The sequence below is a fragment of the Nicotiana tabacum genome, chromosome 23 (assembly GCF_000715075.1).
Source record: "Nicotiana tabacum cultivar K326 chromosome 23, ASM71507v2, whole genome shotgun sequence".
Lineage (NCBI taxonomy): Eukaryota > Viridiplantae > Streptophyta > Magnoliopsida > Solanales > Solanaceae > Nicotiana > Nicotiana tabacum.
Genome location: NC_134102.1, coordinates 63,236,769 through 63,257,413, shown reverse-complemented (window position 1 = coordinate 63,257,413; position 20,645 = coordinate 63,236,769). Strand labels below are relative to the sequence as shown.

Here is a 20,645-nt window from a genome sequence, read left to right as displayed (position 1 = left end):
AAATATAAACAGGCTTGCTCGGTTGGTTTCACTAGGTTGAACGCCGGTCCCGCTCCCCGATTTTGGGGCGTGACAAACTTGGTATCAGAGCCTAAGGTTTTAAAGTGTCATAAGATATCTTGGAGCCGTGTCTAGTAGAGTCCAAATATCGGTGTGTTGTCGACCACATCTATAATTAGGATGCTACTTGGGAATGTAGGAATAATACCCTTCTTTCATGTTCTCGATCATGCGATAAAGCTGATAGTAAGATTGTTCCTCCTTTAACTCATGTGTTGCTCTAAATTTTTAGTACATGGCACCTAAGAAGAAGGCAAGAACTGGCCAAAGAGCTAATGTCACCCTGGGTGTGGCAGTTGATCCTATATTTGATGATGCAGGTGAGCACCCGAGGGGTGAGGATATTCCCCCAGTTACTACACTGCCTGATTCTACCACAGCTGATCAGACCGCACCTGTCCCTACGCCTACTGAAGGTGCAACAGTTCCTCCAACTGATATCCCGGTTCCACCTCCAGCTCCAGCTTCCGATTGTGGTGTGTCTGATGTTGATCTTAGGGGAGCCATGTAGATGAGGGCACAGATAGTGCCTTCTCAGGCCCAGAGATCGAGTGTTGGGCCTACTTCTTCCAGTCAGCCAGGGGAATCTGCTAGTTCCAGGGTAAACAAGTTTCTTCAGTTAGATCCTCCAGTGTTTACGGGTACTGATCCCGAGGAGGACCCCCAGGACTTTATTGATGAGATTCACAAAACTCTCCGGGTTATGCATGCTACAGTGACAGATGGAGTGGAATTGGCCTCCTACCGCCTGAAAGAGGTGGCCTATTCTTGGTTTGAGTTGTGGGAGGAATCTCGTGAGGAGGGAAGCCCTCCGGCAAGGTGGGGTGAGTTCACCGATGCCTTTATGGATCATTTCTTGCCTGCCAAAACTAAGGCAGCCCGTGTTGCTGAGTTTGAAAGCGTAAAGCAAGGTAGTATGAATGTGTGGGAGTATCATATGGAGTTTGCGCGCTGTCTAAATATGATATTCACATGTTGCCCACTATGGAGGCTAGAGTGCGATGGTTTGTATAGGGCCTTAGCCCCTTGGTTATTAATGAGGCCACTACAGCTGCCTTGAAATCCGATATGAACTATGGTAAGATGGTGGAATTTTCTAAAGCCACAGAGACCCGCAAATTGAAGAATGGAATGGAGCGTCAGAGTAACAGCAAGGTCCGGTCCGCGGGCAACTTTGGTGGTTCTTCCGGTGGTGGTGGTGGTAGGTTGGCATTCAGGGGAGGGTCATCAGGACCATCTCAATCATTCGCTCAGTTTTTGATGAGTGCACAGTCATCTGGACCCAGTCAGGGAAATAGAGGACCCCACTAGCAGGGTCGGCCCGACAGAAGGTTTCAGTAGTGGGGGCTCTCATGCCCTAAGTGTGGGAGGATGCACTTTGGGTCTTGCTTCATAGACCTACCTGTATGTTATGGGTGCGGTGTGAGGGGTCACATTCAGAGGGATTGCCACTCGTCCCGTCGAAATATAGGCAGAGGTGCGGCGCAGCCAGCTAATTCTGCAGCTACTACATCCACACCACCTCCAACTCGAGGCACCCCAGCACCCGCAGGGCGTGGTGAAGCTAGGGGTGGTACACAGAATTCAGGAGGACCTAGCAGATTTTATGCTATGCGGAGGCGTCGAGATTCAGAGGCTTCTCCAAATGTTGTCACAGGTATATTGTCTGTCCAATCTCATGATGTATATGCTCTTATCGATCCCGGTTCCACTTTGTTATATGTCACTCCTTATGTTGCTATGTAATTTAGGATAGAACTGGAACAGCTTCATGAGCCATTCTATGTATCTACTCCGATTGGTGAATCTATTTTGGCCGCGCGGGTTTATAGGAATTGTGTTGTCACGTTGCGTGGTCGGGACACCGTGGCCAATCTTATTGAATTGAGAATGGTCTATTTTGATGTGATAATGGGGATGGATTGGCCTTATTCATGTTTTACCAAGCTTGATTGCCGAACCAGAACTGTTAGGTTTGAATTTCCAAATGAGCCAGTTATTGAGTGAAAGGGTGATGATGTCGTGCTGAAGGGTAGGTTTATTTCTTACCTTAAGGCCATGAAAATTATCAACAAGGGGTGTATTTACCATTTGGTCCGAGTTACGGACACCGATGCTGAGGCACCTACACTTGAGTCCGTGCCTATTGTGAATGAATTCCCGGAAGTCTTTCCAATGAACTCCCTAGGATCCCACCAGACAGGAAGATTGATTTTGGGATTGATGTGATGCCAGACACGCATCCTATATCTGTTCCACCATATAGAATGGCACCGGAAGAATTGAAGGAGCTAAAGGAACAATTGAGAGATTTGTTAGAAAAGAGTTTCATCCGGCCGAGTGTGTTGCCTTGGGGCGCACCGGTCCTTTTTGTGAGAAAGAAAGATGGGTCACTGGGAATGTGTATTTACTTTTGGAAGCTTAACAAGGTCACAATCAAGAATAAGTACCCACTGCCAAAGATAGATGACTTGTTTGACCAATTGCTGGGTGCTAGGTACTTCTCCAAGATCGATTTAAGATCCGGATATCACCAATTGAAGATCCGGGGCAGGATGTTCCGAAAACAACTTTTAGAACCTGATATGGGACACTTTGAATTTTTGGTAATGTCTTTTGGGCTAACAAATGCCCTAGCATGTTTCATGGATCTTATTAATCGAGTCTTCAAGCCTTTTCTTGACTCCTTTGTGATAGTGTTTATTGACGATATCCTTGTATATTCACGCAACCGAGAGGACCATGCCAATCACCTCAGGGCAGTGTTGCAGACTCTGTATCAGCACTAGTTGTATGCAAAATTTTCGAAATTTGAATTTTGGCTCGAATCTATTACATTCTTGGTTCATGTCGTCTCCAGAGAAGGAATTAAGGTTGATCCTCAGAAAATTACATCTGTAAAGAATTGGCCGAGGCCTAAGACCCCAACAGAGATTCACAGTTTCTTAGTCTTAGCGGGTTATAACAAGGAGTTTGTTTAGGGGTTTTTTACCCTTGCCTCTCCGTTGACTAAATTGACTTAGAAGGCAGTTGAGTTCCAATGGTTAGATAATTGTGAAAGGAGCTTCCAGGAGTTGAAATCGAGATTGACTACGGCACCGGTGTTGACCTTACCAGAGAGTGCAGATGGATTTGTGGCATATTGTGATACTTCGAGAATTGGGCTTGGGTGTGTATTAATGCAACAGGGCAAGGTGATAGCTTATGCTTCTAGGCAACTCAAGAATCATGAAAAGAATTATCTAACATATGACGTAGAACTCGTAGCGGTGGTATATGCATTGAAGATTTGGCGTCATTACCTTTATGGGGTCCATTTGGATATATTCACGGACCATAAGAGGCTTCAATATATTTTCAAATAGAAGGAGTTGAATCTGAGGCAGAGAAGATGGCTTGAGTTACTCCAAGATTATGACATCGATATCCTTTATCACCCAGGAAAGGCCAATGTTGTGGCGGATGCTCTTAGCCGAAAATCAATGGGTAGTTTGGCTCACTTGGAGGCCTATCAAAGGTCATTTTCCAAGGAATTTCATCGATTGGCTAGTTTGGGAGTTTGTCTTGCAGACTCTAGTGAATGAGGGGTGATTGTTCAAAATAGGGCTGAATCATCGCTTGTTGTGGAAGTCAAAGAGAAGCAATACAATGATCCATTTTTGGTGAAATTGAAGGAGTGGATTCATAAACATAAGACTATGGCTTTTTCTCTCGGCTTGGATTATGGTACGCTAATGTACCAAAGGCGTATATGTGTTCCAAATGTGGATGGCCTCCGGGAAAGAATCATGATCGAGGCTCACACTTCTAGGTATTTCGTGCACCCGGGCTCTACGAAAATATATCATGATCTTAAGGAAGTTTATTGGTGGAATGATATGAAGAGAAATGTAGCGGACTTTGTGGCGAGATGTCCAAATTGTCAACAAGTGAAGGCTGAACACCAACGAAAATTAATATGGACTTTGTGGTAGAACTACCGCGCACTCCGCGCAAGTTTGACTCGATTTGGGTGAATGTGGATCGACTCACAAAATAAGCACACATTTTGCCGGTTAAAGCTACCGACACATCGGAACAGTATGTTCAGTTGTATATCAAAGAAATAGTCAGGTTGCATGGCACTCCAGTTTTCATTATATCTGATCGGGGAGCACAAGTCACGGCTAAATTTTGGAAGAAATTCCAGCAAGGTTTGGGTACTCAGGTGAATCTTAGTATAGCTTTTCACCCGCAGACTAACAGGCAGGCAGAGCAGACTATTCAGACGCTCGAGGATATGTTGCATGCTTGTGTTCTAGGCTTCAAAGGAAGTTGGGATGATCATTTGCCACTCATAAAATTTGCCGACAACAATAGTTATCATGATAGCATTCAGATGGCACCATTCGAGGCTTTATATGGAAGGAGATGTAGATCTCCCATTGGGTGGTTCAAAATTTGGGAAGCAGAATTGATAGGGCCGGACCTCATGCATCAGGCTATGGAAAAAGTTAAGATCATTAAGGAGCGGTTGAAGACTTCTCAGAGTCGTCAGAAGTCATATTCGGATGTTCGTCGTAGGGATTTGGAGTTCAAAGAAGATGATTGGGTATTCTTGAAAGTTTCCCCCATGAAGTGTGTAATGCGATTTGGTAAGAAAGAGAAATTGGGTACGAGGTATGTCGGACCGTACAGAATCATTTAGAGGATCGGTGAGGTAGCGTACAAGCTTGAGCTACCACCTGAGATATCAGTAGTACACCTGGTATTCCATGTGTCTAGGTTGAGAAGGTAGTTGGAAATCCGTCAACTATTGTGCCGGTTGAGACCATTGAGGTTAATGAAGAATTGTCGTATGAAGAAAGTCCAAAAGTTGAGGAATAAAGAAATTGCCTCCGTGAAGGTATTGTGGCGAAACCTGTTACACTCCATGTTTTCGTACATGAAACTACGCCATAAGTAAATTGATATAAACTTGGAAATGAGCTGTTACATCCCGTATTTTCGTACGTTAAAGTTTCGTCGTAAGTTAATCAACGTAAACTCGGGAATGAGATTATTTTTAAATTATAAGTATTATGCTATTTCAAACAAGTGATAAATAAATTCGTGAAGGTGAGAGGGTAAGCAAGTCAAAGAAAATGAGTTTCTTTGTTGATTGTCAATTTGGGATAAAAATACGGTTTGAGCTATAATACCCGATATTTATGGACTAGTGCCATACAAGGTACCACATGACCATGATAGTATGATGTATAAAGTGCGTTAAAAATGAGTAGTATTTTAAGTAATTTGAGATAATTCATAATTATGTAGGTAATTGGTTAATTATTGGATTAATGGGAGATTAACCATGTAATTATGAAATTGTGGATAACTAGTAGGTGGGGACAAAGCTCCCAACGTGGCAGTAAAAGGCTTGGAAATAATGACTCTTTAGTTTGTATGCAAGGTGGCATATTTAGAGGGAATTCTTTGGCCAACTAAGCCACAAAGTGGGGCCCACCAACCAACAACTTTAAAGAGATGTCTTTACCTCATTAAGGTAAAAGACTTCTTAAATTCAAAGAGAGATGTGATATGGTGTAATAGTTGAACAATGTCTCTATTACTAAGTTACTGTAGCATTGTTTGCTAAAGGAGCAGCAACGTAATGTAACATTGGCAAGATGAACAACATGTCATTAAGGGCAGAAACGTTTTGCTATTTAAGGTAAGAAAAGATTAAGCTTTCTCTACTTGATTCTCCCGTCGATTTTACGATTCTAATATCAATTCCCTATGGTTGTTAGCGGATCGAAGTTATTTCATAGTGATGTAAAGTGGAAGGAAGTTTAAAAGAGGAAAACAAAAGTACACTCCATCGTTAACGACCTTCTACAAGCTTGCCGCTAATCCATTGTTGTTGCGTTATTGTCGTCTCTTGTAGATTAACATGTATTGGAAGGGTTGTTGTTGTGGTTACTAAAGATAGCCAACAAAGTTATGTTAAGGCTTTCCCTTCTTTCTTTTTGGCATAATTCATACAATACAGACAAAACTAGCAAACACACAGTTTCCATAAATGACTCTATTCATAGAAGTACTAGGGGTGCCTATGTTCTTGATTCCCCATGTAAATTATTATTATATCTTCTGTTCATGGGTCTCAGAAAAATACGTAGTTGATAAGGTTTATCCGAAAGGCATATTGATTTTATGATATTCTGAGAAATCTTATTAACACACTTCTTATGCATTTCATGCATTTATATATGTACATAGACCCACGACCAGATGGCGTTATATACGTGTATATTATATGTATATGGGATACGGAAAAAGGTTACGGCGTTATATACGCACCACTACCTGATCAGCTGGTATACGTTGATGATTTGCCCATAGTGGCCGAGATGATATGATGGGATGCCCTCATAGGCTTGATGATGTTATGAACGCATATACCTATGCATGTTATGGCATTTATACGCATACGCATGACATTATAAATATGAAATAATTCACAGAGCTATTTAGACTTACATGTTGAGTCTTTTACTCCATGTTTCTATATGTTTTTTATTTACTGATTTCCATTCCTTACATACTCGGTACATTATTTGTACTGACGTCCCTTTTGTCTGGGGATGCTGCATTTTTGGCACGACCCGAAATTTCCCACCGACGGGACCATGATGGCACCTAACATTTCACTATCTTGGTAAGCCAACGTTAGAAAATCATTAAACCAATTCCTTATTTCCATTCAGTAAATAACAATAATTAACTAAGATGAAATATAATAAGTACGGAATATTATAAAGCCGTATTAATTATTACCACCTGGATCTGGAGTCACAATTCAAGAGCATTCTAGAATTTACTATAAGTAATAGTCTGGAAAAAAAAATACAACTGTCTGAATGAAAGAAAACAATAGGACATAAAAGATAGACGGGGACTTCAAGGTCTGTGAACGCCGACAGATCTACCTTGAGTCTTCAGACAGTGGACCAATACAAAATCTCAATCAACCTGAGCCGGTATCAAAATCTGCACAGAAAGTGCAGAGTGCAACATCAGTACAACTGACCCCATGTACTAGTAAATGTCGAGCCTAACCTCGGCGAAGTAGTGACGAGGCTAGGACAAGACACCCGCATATAACCTGAACAATATAATCATGCTAGTGGAAAAAATAGTAAATAAAGAAATAATGCAGAAATAATAGGAAGGGGACATACATTGGGGAATACAACATAAAGAGTGAGACTAATGAAAAGAAAGAATTAAACAGAAAATCCTTAAACAAATTGAGCAATTAAAATAGCAAAGGAAAACTGCACGGCATCACCCTTCGTGCTTTTACTCTCAACCTCACCTAATAAATAAATAAAATGGCACCGCATCACCCTTCATGCATTAAACCTCTCATAATATACACGGCATCACCCCTCGTGCTTTACACTCTTCCTCACAATATAAATAAAGCATGCACGATATCACCCTTCGTGCTTTACACTCTTCCTCACAATATAAATAAAGCATGTACGGCATCACCCTTCTTGCTTTACACTCCTCCTCACCAATCACAGAATCGATAACAACGGATAAATAAGAGTATCACAAAGGAACTAGTATTTTGCCCATAATCAATAGCACAATGTAATCTCAACCTTGAATCAATATTTGAAAGTTACCAAATCTCAGTGAAACCAGATATGAGTCACCCAACATTTCAAATAATCTGCTAAGCATGGATAGTAGAATTTAAAGCTACAAAATAGACAAGAATAGAATTTCACTCGCATGCTATGACTCGACAACAATGCATAGATGCTCGTCACCTCACCTATACATCGTATTTAACAACCAAACACGTAGCAAATGAACACATAATACCTATTCCCTCACGCCAAAGTTAGACACGACACTTACCTCGCTCCGAAGGCCACATAATTCTCAATCACAGCTTTTCCTTTGGAATTCACCTCCAAACCACTCGTATCTATTAAAAAATAAATCAATAATATCAAATATTGCTGAAGGAATCAATTATATTTCATAAATTAAATTTTCCAAATTTTACTCCAAAAAGTCAAAAAATTGACCCCGGGCCCGCTTGGTCAAAACCCGAGGTTCGGACTAAAATCCTTTTACCCATTCACCCTCGAGCCCGAATATGTAATTAGTTTGGGAATTCGACCTCAAATTAGGGTCTAAATCCTCAAATTTTCGATATTCCTAGTTTCTACCCTAACCCCTAATTCTACCATGAAAACTCTAGAGTTTTGGTTGATAATTCATAAAATGTAATGGGTAATTGAACGAAAATGGTTTAGAATCACTTACCAATACTTTGGGGAAGAACATGGCTCTTGAATATCACCTCTACCCGTTTGGTTCTTGAAAAATGTTGAAGAAATGGCTTAAACCTGTGTTTGGAGTCTGTTTTAAGTCACTGGACAGGCCTTCATCGCGTTCGTGAGAGGCATGTCGCGATCGCGATGCACAACGGCCTAATACCTTCGCATTCGTGAGTCTATCTACATGTTCGCGTAAGGCAGCTCTCCCCCAAGCCTTCGCGTTCGCGACCCAGTGGACGCGTTCGCGTAGAAGAACATGGCTCCCCTCCCCCAAGTCCCTTAGACTATCGCGTTCGCATGAGACAGATCGCGTTCGCGAAGGGTACCACCCCCAACTCTTCGCGTTTGCGACCAGTCCATCGCGTTCGTGAAGAAGAAAATTCCTCTGCCCCCATTTTACCTTTCGCGTTCGCGACACTACCTACGCGAACGCAAAGAAGGGCACACCAGAACAGCTGCTGCAGCTAAAATCTCACATTTTCCAAGTCTGAAACATCCCGTGGCCTATCCGAAACTCACTCGAGCCCTCGGGGCTCCAAACCATACATGCACACAAGTCTAAAAACATCATACGGACCTGCTCGCGCGATCAAATCGCCAAAATAATACCTAGAACTCTAAATTTAGCACCAAATCAAATGAAATTCTCAAGAACACTTTAAAATTTCTATTTTCTCAACTGGACGTCCGAATCACGTCAAATCAACTTTGTTTCTCACCAAATTTCACAGACAGGTCTTAAATATTATAATGAACCTGTACTAGGCTCCGGAACCAAAATACGGACCCGATACTAACAATGCCAAATATCAATCAATTTTTTAAAACAAATAATTTCCAAACTTTTAATTTTCATCAAAAATTCATAATTCAAGCTAGGGACCTCCGTATTCGATTCCGGGCATACGCCCAGGTCCCGTAATTCGATACGGACCTACCGAGATTATCAAAGCACCGATCCAGGCCCGTTTACCAAAAATGTTGACCGAAGTCATCTAAAATTAACTTTTAAGGCAAAAATTCTTATTTTCATTAGTTTTCAACATAAAAGCTTTCCGGAAACCTGTCCGGATTGTGCACGCAAATCGAGGAGGATAAAAATGAGATCTTTAAGGATTAAGAGCACAGATTCGAGTTCTAAAACATAAGATGACCTTTTGGGTCATCACATTATCCACTTCTAAAATAACCGTTTTTCCTCGAACGGACATAGAAAAGTACCTGGGCTGGTAAAAAAGTGGGGATATCTACTCCACATATCAGACTCGGACTCCGAAGTAGCTGCCTCAATAGGCTGACCGCTCCACTGCACTCGAACTGAAGGGTAACTCTTTGATCTCAACTGGCGAACTTGCCACGCTAGAATTGCCATCGGCTCCTCCTCGTAAGTCAAATCCTTGTCCAATTGGATAGAGATGAAATCTAATACATGAGACATATCACTGTGATACTTTCGAAGCATGGACACATGGAATACCGGATGAACAGCTGCTAAACTGGGTGGCAATACAAGCCTGTAAGACACCTCTCCCACTCTCTCCAAAATATCAAAAGGTCCGATATACCTAGGGCTCAAATTGCCCTTCTTTCCGACCCTCATTACACCCTACATGGGTGATACCCGAAGTAACACTCTCTCTCCGAGCATGAGTGCAACATCACGAACTCTATGGTCGGCATAACTCTTCTACCTGGACTGAGCTGTGCGAAGTCGATCCTGAAAAATCATGACCTTATCCAAGGCATCTTGTACTAAGTCTATGCCCAATAACCGAGCCTCTCCACCACCCAAAAGGCGACCGACACCGCCTGCCATGTAATGCCTCATAGGGAGCCATCTGAATGCTCGACTGGTAGCTATTGTTGTAGGCAAACTCTGCAAGGAGCAAGAACTGATCCCACGATCCTCCGAAGTCTATAACACAAGCGCAGAGCATATCCTCCAAGATCTGAATAGTATGCTCGGACTGCCCGTCTGTCTGGGGATGGAATGATGTGCTCAACTCAACCTGCGTACCTAACTCACGCTGTACTGCCCTCCAAAAGTGCGAGGTAAGCTGCGTACCTCAATCAGAAATGATAGACACAGGCACACCGTGAAGACAGACGATCTCCCAAACATAAATCTCTGCTAACCGCTACGAGGAATAGGTAACTTCCACAGGAATGAAGTGTGATGACTTAGTCAGCCTGTCCATAATAACCCAAGTCCCAAATCACGATACGAACCTACCGGAATTGTCAAAATACTGATCCGGGCCCGTTTGCTCAAAATATTGACCAAAATCAACTCAGTTGAGTTTTAAAGCTCTATTTCACATTTTAATCTATTTTTCACATAAAAACTTTTTGAAAAATTGTACAGACTGCGCACGCAAGTCGAGGAATTATATATGATGCTTTTCAAGGTCTTAGAACACAAAATTACTTATTAAATTTAAAGATGATATTTTGGGTCATCACGGTAAGTCTCTTGTCTAACATTGTAAGAGAAAATTTACCCCATAGGTTATTTAAATTAATATTTGCTTCTAATTGTGTGGGGCTACGTACATACGAGGTGACGAGAGTCCCTGCGTAGCTACTAATTATGCTTATGTTCGGGTATTCGTAGGACCTAAATCATGAATTATTTGAGATGTTTGCACCCTACTTGCTAATTAAAGTGCCTAGATTATATTGAAACTTGTTAGAGGAACTGTGAAAGACCGTTAATGGAATTTCTATTATATTGTGTATTAGACTTTAATAACGTTTAAGTCAAAAGCTTATAAAGTATCCTCTCTTCTTGTGTAGCGGGCCGAACGTCTCGACAGTAGATAGATGCATCTATGGTTCGTGCCGCTCGACCCTCGGTAGTGTACACATTATTCTGGATCGGATCGTATGACCTCGGCATAATCGTGCGTGATAACTCTCGATGTGTAATCATATACTTGATATCCTTCCCTGACTTGAGAGGCAAAATATTGTAAGGTAAAAATTTATTTGGAACTTACAATGTGTGAAAGGTTTATTTCTTTTTTGCTTATTATTGAGTTATTGTTATTATTTACATAATTCGTGCTCATCTAGAATCCTGTATTTCTTTAATGTTTGCCGATAGTAAGTGTCGATGTCGACCCCTCGTCACTACTTCATCGAATTTAGACTTGATACTTACTCGGTACATGTTGTTTATGTACTCATGCTACACTTCTGCACTAACCATGCAGGATCTAAGGCAGGTGCATCTGGCGGTCCTACCGGCGCGCATCCCAGATATCCCGAGGCCTAGTGGTGAGCTGCTTCCCGAGCCGTTCTGCATCCCCTAGAGCCTCTTTTTTGTATTTATATTCTGTCTACTTTATTTCGGGCAGTAATTAGAGTTTTGTATATTCTACTAGTGGCTCATACACTTGTGACACCAGATCTTGGCATACACTCTAGTAGACCTTATGGTTTTGGGATATTTTCATATTTGTGCTTGCATTCAGATGTATTCATTTTAATCATTTGACTCCCTACTTCTAAAATTTATAAACAAATAGGATTTAATTACTTGTAAATTTTTTAAAAGAAGGAATCACGTAGTAAATTCATTGAAGGCTTGCCTAGCGATGACGTTAGGCGCCATCACGGCCTATAGGAGAAATTGGGTCACGACAGGGTCGTTACAATTTCATTGATGGTGTAAAGAAATTTTATTGGTTGTGATTTTACCTATTAGATTGTGTGCTTTAGTTTTTGGGTAACTACTAACTAGTTCCACTTATTGTAGGAGATTACATGTAGTTATCTTTTAGGTGAAATAATAATATTGTTAAAAATTCATTTACTCAATTCCTATAAAACTACTGAAATATTTAAATATTTTCCCATTTAATTTCTTTTCCCCATTACAAGGATACTGTCATCAGGCTGCTGCTAATATGTTTTAAAGGCTTCAATATATACGTGGACTGCATGGACGCATGCATTTACGAAAAACGTTGCTGATGAGGGAACCATCTGGATCACGGAAGCTATTTACCAACAAGATTTCATAAAGTCAAGCTAAAAATATTGCAGAATAAGCTTAAATAGTACTCTTATTGTTAACCCAATGGATAGAAGATACTTTAGGTCATAATACCTTTCCCCTGCGTTCCAATTTATGAATTACCATACCTAATCCTGTTAAGTAGATTTAAACTTTGACCAAACTACCAAAACCAAACTACCAAAAAAAAAAAAAAAGAAGCAAAAAGACAAAACCAAAATGAAAAGGAGAGAAAAAATTAGATTGATTGTACTTACATTTGGAACGACCACGCAAATGCTCTGTTAGTTTGAGTGCCCGTACGAATTACTAAGAAATTGGTTTTTTACCGTGTTCCTTAAGCGAAAAGTAAACAAGCAATAAAATGAACACAATGATTTTTACGTGGAAAATCACCCGACTGGATAGAAATTAAACTCCCTTATGTAACAAATGAAAAAATATTAAATTGTTATCCTTATTTACATAACATTTTATAGTAAGCGTATGTATACCTGTCATACATGGTTAAGATGTAACATAAATATTTTTGTCAATATGAATCATCAAATTCGTGCATTTATCGGTCGTTATATGAGGCCATATGTGGATATTGCAGAATAAGCTTAAATAGTACTCTTATTGTTAACCCAATGGACAGAAGATACTTTAGGTCATAATACCTTACTCTTATTGTTAACCCAATGGATAGAAGATACTTTAGGTCATAATACCTTTCCCCCTGAATTCCAATTTGTGAACTACCATACCTAATCCAGTTAAATACATTTAAACTTTGACCAAACTACCAAAAAAAAAAAAAAAGAAGCAAAAAGACAAAACCAAAATGAAAAGGAGAGAAAAAATTAGATTGATTGTACTTACATTTGGAACGACCACGCAAATGCTCTGTTAGTTTGAGTGCCCGTACGAATTACTAAGAAATTGGTTTTTTACCGTGTTCCTTAAGCGAAAAGTAAACAAGCAATAAAATGAACACAATGATTTTTACGTGGAAAATCACCCGACTCAAAAGCTGCAAAAACCACGACCTGCCAAGTAGAATTTTCATCTCCAACTCTACTAGAATAATGAGCCAAAATGTATCAATTACAATGTTGTAATTAAATACTCTCCAGTACTCCTATTGCTCCTATTTGATTCACAAGTAACTCTAACTTGTAAAACCAAACACTTATTCCAACTCACTAATTGTTTATAACACCTGATTACAACTCAATTTCCTAAAACACATTTACTAGACTAACTCGGGAAGAGTACAAGACAAGTACTCAACACAAGTGAACCATTTTATGACTCTGTTGTTGATGTGTAAAAGGATAGTCCAGAAGTCCAAACTCAATCCTATTTAAACACGACTTGAGATCTTCTAGAAGTCCTATTCATAGTCAGCTTTCTCTTTGATAGGACTACTACTGTTCCAAGGATTCCATAAGCGTTTGGACTTTTGTCTCTGAAGGACCTATCCATATCTTCATGAACAACGACCTTTATCACTTACAGCATCTATCTTCCACCAAACTCAGACCTGGTAACTTTGAGATAAAGTTACACTGTCTTGTACAAACATACAAGTATCAATCATGAGGAGTTGATCCTTTAACCTGAGAAGCTGGTTCTTCACAACAGTTAAGCAACTACATTGAGGACCTGATTCTTTGAGTAATTAGTCACATTTTATTAATTATCAAAACTTCAATACTCAACAATTCCCCCTTTTTGATGATGACAAACTCTGTACCCAGAACCAGCAATCACATCAAAGAACTCGATGATCACATCAAGTACAAGTATGTCCCCACCTTATCTTCCCCCTTTTGGCATCATCCAAAAAACACAAACAAATGTTAGACAGTAAGCACATAGAGTGTAAGATTCAAAGCCTATCAAGCGACAACACAAGCATAAGAAAAAGCAAATATACTAAGCTGATGATCCAAAAGAGTGCAAATCAGTAAAGGACAGGAATGAGAGACATTAAGTAGTGCCAAAAGAAGCCCAAGGCCTTGTCTTCATCATTAGAACACAATAAACTAAGCATACTGCAGACAACTCAGACTATGAAAAAAAAAAGATAAGACATCACTAGAAAGGCATACGAACTAAGGACACTGGGAAGGAACAGGTTCAAGGGTGCGAGGCAGCGGGGGTCAAGGCTTTCACAAGGCTAGCAATCTGTTGATCATGGGCCTCCCTCTCTCTTCGAAGCTCTTCCTTGAGTTGCTTAGTTTTCTGTCTCAGTTCATTACTGTCTTCACGAAGCTTGACATTCTCTTCAACAACCAACTCCGACCTCTTGCTGAGTTCTACAACCCTACTGCTCCCAAGAATAATGGCAGATCATGTGGGTCCTCTAGTCTTGATTTGCTCATAGCCACACTGCTTGAGGGTAACAGCATCTAAAACATCATTATGGTTTCCAAACTTAAGCTCAGGTAAGGCAATGTTGAGCTTGTCAATTCTGTCTCAGACCATAGCATGCTTTGGTTTGGAGGTATCTGCAGCTCTTGCCATGTGCTGAATCATCAGGCTAGGGAGACTGATAGGCCGACCAGTGTCAAATAGTTTCACCACAGCCATGTCTAGTATAGTAGCCTTATGCCTTCTCTCAGATCTCTAAAGAATGCAGGAGTTGACAAACTGAAATAGTAGCTTCTGAAAGGGGGTCATATTAGTCTTGTACACTTTCTGGGAATCATCTAGTTCAATCTTTTGGGAGAACTTCATGGTGACCACAATGCTAGTGTCAACATCATTGTTTATGGCTGGCCACTTCTTCTTCAAATAATTGTCAAATCCCAAAGAAGGGATATTCAGAAATTGTCGCAGTTCCTCTACATCAAACTCCATGTCGAAGCCCCCTACTTTACTCTTGACTACCTTCCCATCAAAAGTGAAATTTGTGTAGAACTCCACCATAGAAGGATCACATACTGGGGGGAAAGAATTGACAAACATGTGCTTCCACCCCTGTAGCTCAAGTTTCTCAACCAGTTGAGCCATTCCCTTCTCATCAGTGTTCGCAAGAATCTTCCCATTTAGTACTTTTCTATTCCTTAACTCTGTGAGTCGATCAACTGCAACTGGAACGGAGGTAGCAGGTTTGGTGACTTTGGCTCCCCTTCTCATCAGTGTTTTCAATTGTCATAGAGCCTTCAGATTCCTCGCTCTCATTCCCTTATTCTTCCTCACTCTCGTCATTACCTTCTTCACTCTCACCTACCTTTTCTTGATCCTCTCCCTCACTTTTAGAAACCTCCTATTCTTCACTCAGATTTTCTTCTTCTGCAGAATTTTTAGCATGTTCACCTATCTTATCCTCTATATCACTCTCCTTCTCATCTCTAGATACTCCCTCATTCTCACTCTTTCCTTATTCATTGGCTATGTTTTGAGCTTTATGTTCCTCATGACTGGTCACAACTTCTTCTTCCTTCTCACCTTCATCATCTTCCTCATCCTCAGTCCAGCTAAAATTAAGGCCATTAGAAGCCACTTTTTGTACTGGTACTTTACATCATTCCCCCTCAACCATAGGCTCCACAGGCGTTGTATCTACCTCATTTCCAAAATCCCTTGTATGTTCTTCTATGATGAATTTCTCTACTGGTGACTTCTCACTCGTAGGTGGAAAAGTATCTAGGGGTGAAACATCAATAGCAGAAGCCAAAACATCTAACTTGGAAGCGGGATGTGGTACCTGATCAGTAGTGCCTATACATGATTCCCCCTAAATCATAGATTCCTTGACTTCAGAGTCACTCTGCGTAGCAGCCTCAGGCACTTTGTTGACAGATATTTTTGAAGTTGCTTTGACCTTTGCTATCTTAGAGATATTTTTTATAGGAAGCTCAGGTGCATGGGTAGTGGCTTTTGAAGGAGGAGGTGTAGTGGATATGGGAATAATAGGAACAGGAACAGTAGGAGCAGGGGAGGATGATGTAGGTATGGCGGAGGATATTGATGGAGAAGGAACGAGTGTGGGTATGGGTTCTCTTGAAGGCTTAATATTTTTCATTGATTTGGGATTCAAGATTTTGGGTTTTGCTTCATCCATGGTTGATGATTTAGCTTTAGAGGGTGTTTGACTAGCTTTAGGCATGGTGATCAGATGTGAACCTTGAAGAAGAGAATGGAAGGGTTAGTTCTTGATACTTGCTTTCAATTCTTGCTTAGGGTTTGAAAGGAACTGTGAGGCTAGAGAAGCTTAAGGGCCTTTTAAAGGCATTACTCCTAATTTGACTGGAAGAGAGAAGGTGATCGAATTTGAGTTCTAACGGGACTTTTGTAATGGTTACTTTGACTGTAAGATTTTCAGGAGTAATTGATCTCTAATTACACCAGGATTCCCCCTTACTCTTTGACTAAAAGACGACTAGAAGTGATGCCAACTGAAATAAAAGCCTGAGTATAGCAGTAATTTTAGAATATAAGTTCTAGTGACTTAAGACAGTCTGGCACATACCTTAGTCAAAGAACCAACTCCTTAGCAACTCCTTATTTATTTATGCGAGAAAGCTTCAGCACTTAATGTTAGTATCATGCAACACAGATATCAGCCACATTTTCTATGCGAGTGTGTGAGCTTAATACAAGCACAAAGCTGAATCAAACACACTGTACTTAAATATCTACGTCTTATTATGTTTTTTCTAACCAATCATTGAGAGTCAACTTAGTGGGAGAAGCTGATTAGACCTAGTTCTAGTCTATTCCTTTCAAAATGATCCCTACTCAGAGCTTTAGTAAAAATATCAGCAATTTGATCTTCAGTTTTACAGAAGTTAATTGAGATATTCCCCTTTTCAACATTGTCTCTGAGAAAGTGATGTCTAATGTCAATGTGCTTGGTTCTTTTATGATGACATGGATTTTTTGCAATGTTTATGGCACTGGTGTTATCACAGAAAATGGGAACACAATCAACAAATATACCATAGTCCCTTAGCTGTTGTCTTATCCATAGTAACTGAGCACATTAGGATGTTGCTGCCACATGTTCAGCCTCACCTGTAGATAATGCCACTGAGTTTTGCTTCTTGGTTCCCCAAGACACCAGACAAGAACCTAGAAATGGTGTTGTTCTTGAAGTGCTTTTCCTGTCAATATGAAAACTTGCATAGTCAGCATCAGCATAACTAACTAGATCAAAGTTGTACCCTCTGGGATACCATAGATAGAGGTCAGGGGTCCCCTTGAGATATCTTAGTATTCATTTGATATCCTTCAGGTGGGATTCCTTGGGATTTACCTGAAATCTTACACATAATCCCACATTAAACACTATATCAGGCCTGCTTGTTATGAGGTACAATAGTGACCCAATCATTCCTATATATAGCTTTTGTTCCATACTTTTCCCTTCTTCATCAAGGTCCAGCTTTGTTGCAATGGCAATGGGGGTATCAATAGACTTGGAGGAGTCCATGTTGAATTTCCTTAGTAACTCTTTGATATATTTCTGCTGATGTATCATGGTTCCAGTAGATGTTTGCTTGATTTGTAGCCCTAGAAAGAAGTTCAGTTCACCCATCATGCTCATTTCGAAACTCATTTCTCCTCATCTTAGCAAATTCCTCGCACATTGCTTCATTGGTAGCCCCAAAGATAATATCATCCACATACACTTGCACAATCAGGATATTCATCCCTTTACTCCTCAGAAATAGAGTGTTGTCCACCTTTCCTCTTACAAAGTTGTTAGCTAAGAGGAATTTTGAGAGCCTTTCATACGAAGCTCTAGGAGCCTGTTTCAGACCATAAAGAGATTGAACACATGGTCAGGAAATTCTTTACGTTCAAATCCAGAAGGTTGTTTGACAAACACTTCCTCCTTTAGGTACCCATTCAAAAAGGAACTCTTTACATCCATTTGGTATAAAGTGAATTCCATGTGGGCAGCAAAGGCTATCAACATTCTTATATCCTCTATTATAGATACAGGTGCAAATGTCTCATCATAGTCAATGCCCTCCTCTTGGTTGTATCCATGAACCACCAGTTTGGCCTTGTTCCTTGTGATATTTCCTTGTTCATCCAACTTGTTTATGAACACCCATCTAGTACCTATGACTGTTTTGTTCTTGGGTTTCTGTACCAAGTGCCAGACCTTGCTTCTCTCAAAATGATTTAACTCCTCTCGTATGGCTATGATCTATTCTGGATCCTTTAGAGCTTCTTTGATGGTCTTAGGTTCAACATGTGAGAGAAATGCCGTGAGTGCACATAGATTTCTTAGACAAGACCTAGTTTGCACCCCAGCATTTGGATCAGAGATGATATTTTCAAGAGGGTGTGAGCTTTGATGCTTCCATGGTCTGGTCTGCATACCTAGAGAAGATTCACATGAGAAGTGACCCAAGGGAATAGGTTTAGTGGGTGTGGCTTCATTATTCTGATCAGCAGTTAGAGTAGCTCGGTCTTCTTCTGGTTCCTCATGATCACTGTCAATTTCCTTGTGGTTTTCAAATCCATCTTCGTCAGATTCCTTTGTAACTCCATCACCAGTGAATCTTATGTCATAATCTTTATCCTGTAGACCTTTCTCAGCCAAACTGTTAGCTTCATAAAAAATAACATGAATATTTTCTTCCACACACATAGTTCTTTTATTAAAAACCTTATATGCCTTACTATGTGGAGAGTAACCCAAGAAAATTCCCTCATCACTTCTGTCATCAAACTTACCTAGAGCTTCTTTCCCATTATTATGCACAAAATATTTACACCCAAAGGCTCTCAGATGAGTGATGTTGGGTTTTCTTCCTCGAAGTAACTCATAGGGAGTTTTCTTAAGAAAGGGTCTCACCATGCATCTATTTACCTAGACCATTCTTTCCTCCGCTCGATTTCCCACATTGGGCAGTCCTTTACCATGTGATCTAGCTTGCCACACTTGTAGTACCCATCATAGTTAGCTTTGTTGATATGCTTATGCTTACTACTGGTCTCTCTTTTGGATGCACTTTTGAAATTCTTCATGAACTTCTTGAACTTGGCAAACATTGCTAGATTAGGATCATCATAGTCAGATTCATCATCCTCAGATGCCTTACTGACCAAGGCCTTATCCTTCTTTGGTTCTTCTTTACACAGTTCCATCTTTCTTATTTCATGAGTTTTTAAGTTTCCAACCCACTCATCAAGTGAGATTTTATCCAATTCCTTGGCTTCCTGGATTGCAGTGACTTTTGATTCCCATGAAGTTGGAAGGATTCGTAGAACTAACCAACTCTTCTGAGGTAAACACCTTTCCAAGTGATTTTAGTTCATTGGTTATTATAGTGAACCTAGTCATCATATCCTCGATGGGCTAAGACTCCTTCATGGAGAAAAGCTCATAGTTTCTCATGAGTAGTTCAATTTTTGATCTCTTAACTTGATTTGTTCCTACATGAGAAGTTTGGACTGCATCCCAAATTTGCTTCGCATTAGAGCACACATAGATTCTATTGTACTCATCAGGACAAAGTCCACATATAAGGATTTTCTTAGCTTTTGCAGTCTTCTCCATCATTCTGAAATCCGCTGCCACAAATTTGGAGGGGTCCTTAGGAACTGTTTCACTTTGTGCATTTTGTTTAGTAGGAATAAAAGGACCTTGGTTTACTATGGTCCATAGTTCATAGTCTCCAGCTGTTAAGAAATCTTCCATTCTTGCTTTCCACCAACTGTAATATTTTCCATTGAACAGGGATGGTCTGGTAGTTGATTCTCCTTCATTAATTTCAAGTGGAGCACTCATCTTTCTTCCAAGATCTCTCTAGGTGTTAGCCGTGTAAATGAGAGAACCTGCTCTCCTACCAATTGTTAGTTTGAGTGCGCGTATGAATTACTAAGAAATTGGTTCTTTTACCATGTTCCTTAAGCGAAAAGTAAACAAGCAATAAAATGAACACAGTGGTTTTTACGTGGAAAATTACCTGGCTCAAAAGATGCAAAAACCACGACCTACCAAGTAGGATTTTCAGGTCCAACTCCACTAGAACAATGAGCCAAAATGTATCAATTATAATGCTGTAATTAAATACTCTCCAGTACTCATACTACTCCTATTTGATTCACAAGTAACTCTAACTTGTAAAACCAAATACTCACTCCAACTCACTAATTGTTTATAATACTTGATTACAACATAGTTTCCTAAATCATATTTACTAGACTAACTCGGGAATAGTACAAGACAAGTACTCAATACAAGTGAACCACTCTATGACTGTGTTGTTGATGTGTAA

At 40.2% G+C, this 20,645-nt stretch overlaps 1 protein-coding gene across 1 annotated transcript; it reads right to left on the bottom strand.

Annotated features, from left to right (window-relative positions):
- Positions 1-19,723: 19,723 nt before the first annotated feature.
- On the bottom strand, positions 19,724-20,155 carry LOC142177183 (uncharacterized). The gene has a single exon (XM_075245651.1). The coding sequence runs from the start codon at positions 20,153-20,155 to the stop codon at positions 19,724-19,726; it is 432 nt and encodes a 143-aa protein (XP_075101752.1).
- Between the last annotated feature and the right edge of the window lie 490 nt (positions 20,156-20,645).

Excerpts from the sequence above, each read along its gene's own strand:
- LOC142177183 (XM_075245651.1), bottom strand. The coding sequence starts at position 20,155 with ATGAGTGCTCCACTTGAAATTAATGAAGGAGAATCAACTACCAGACCA.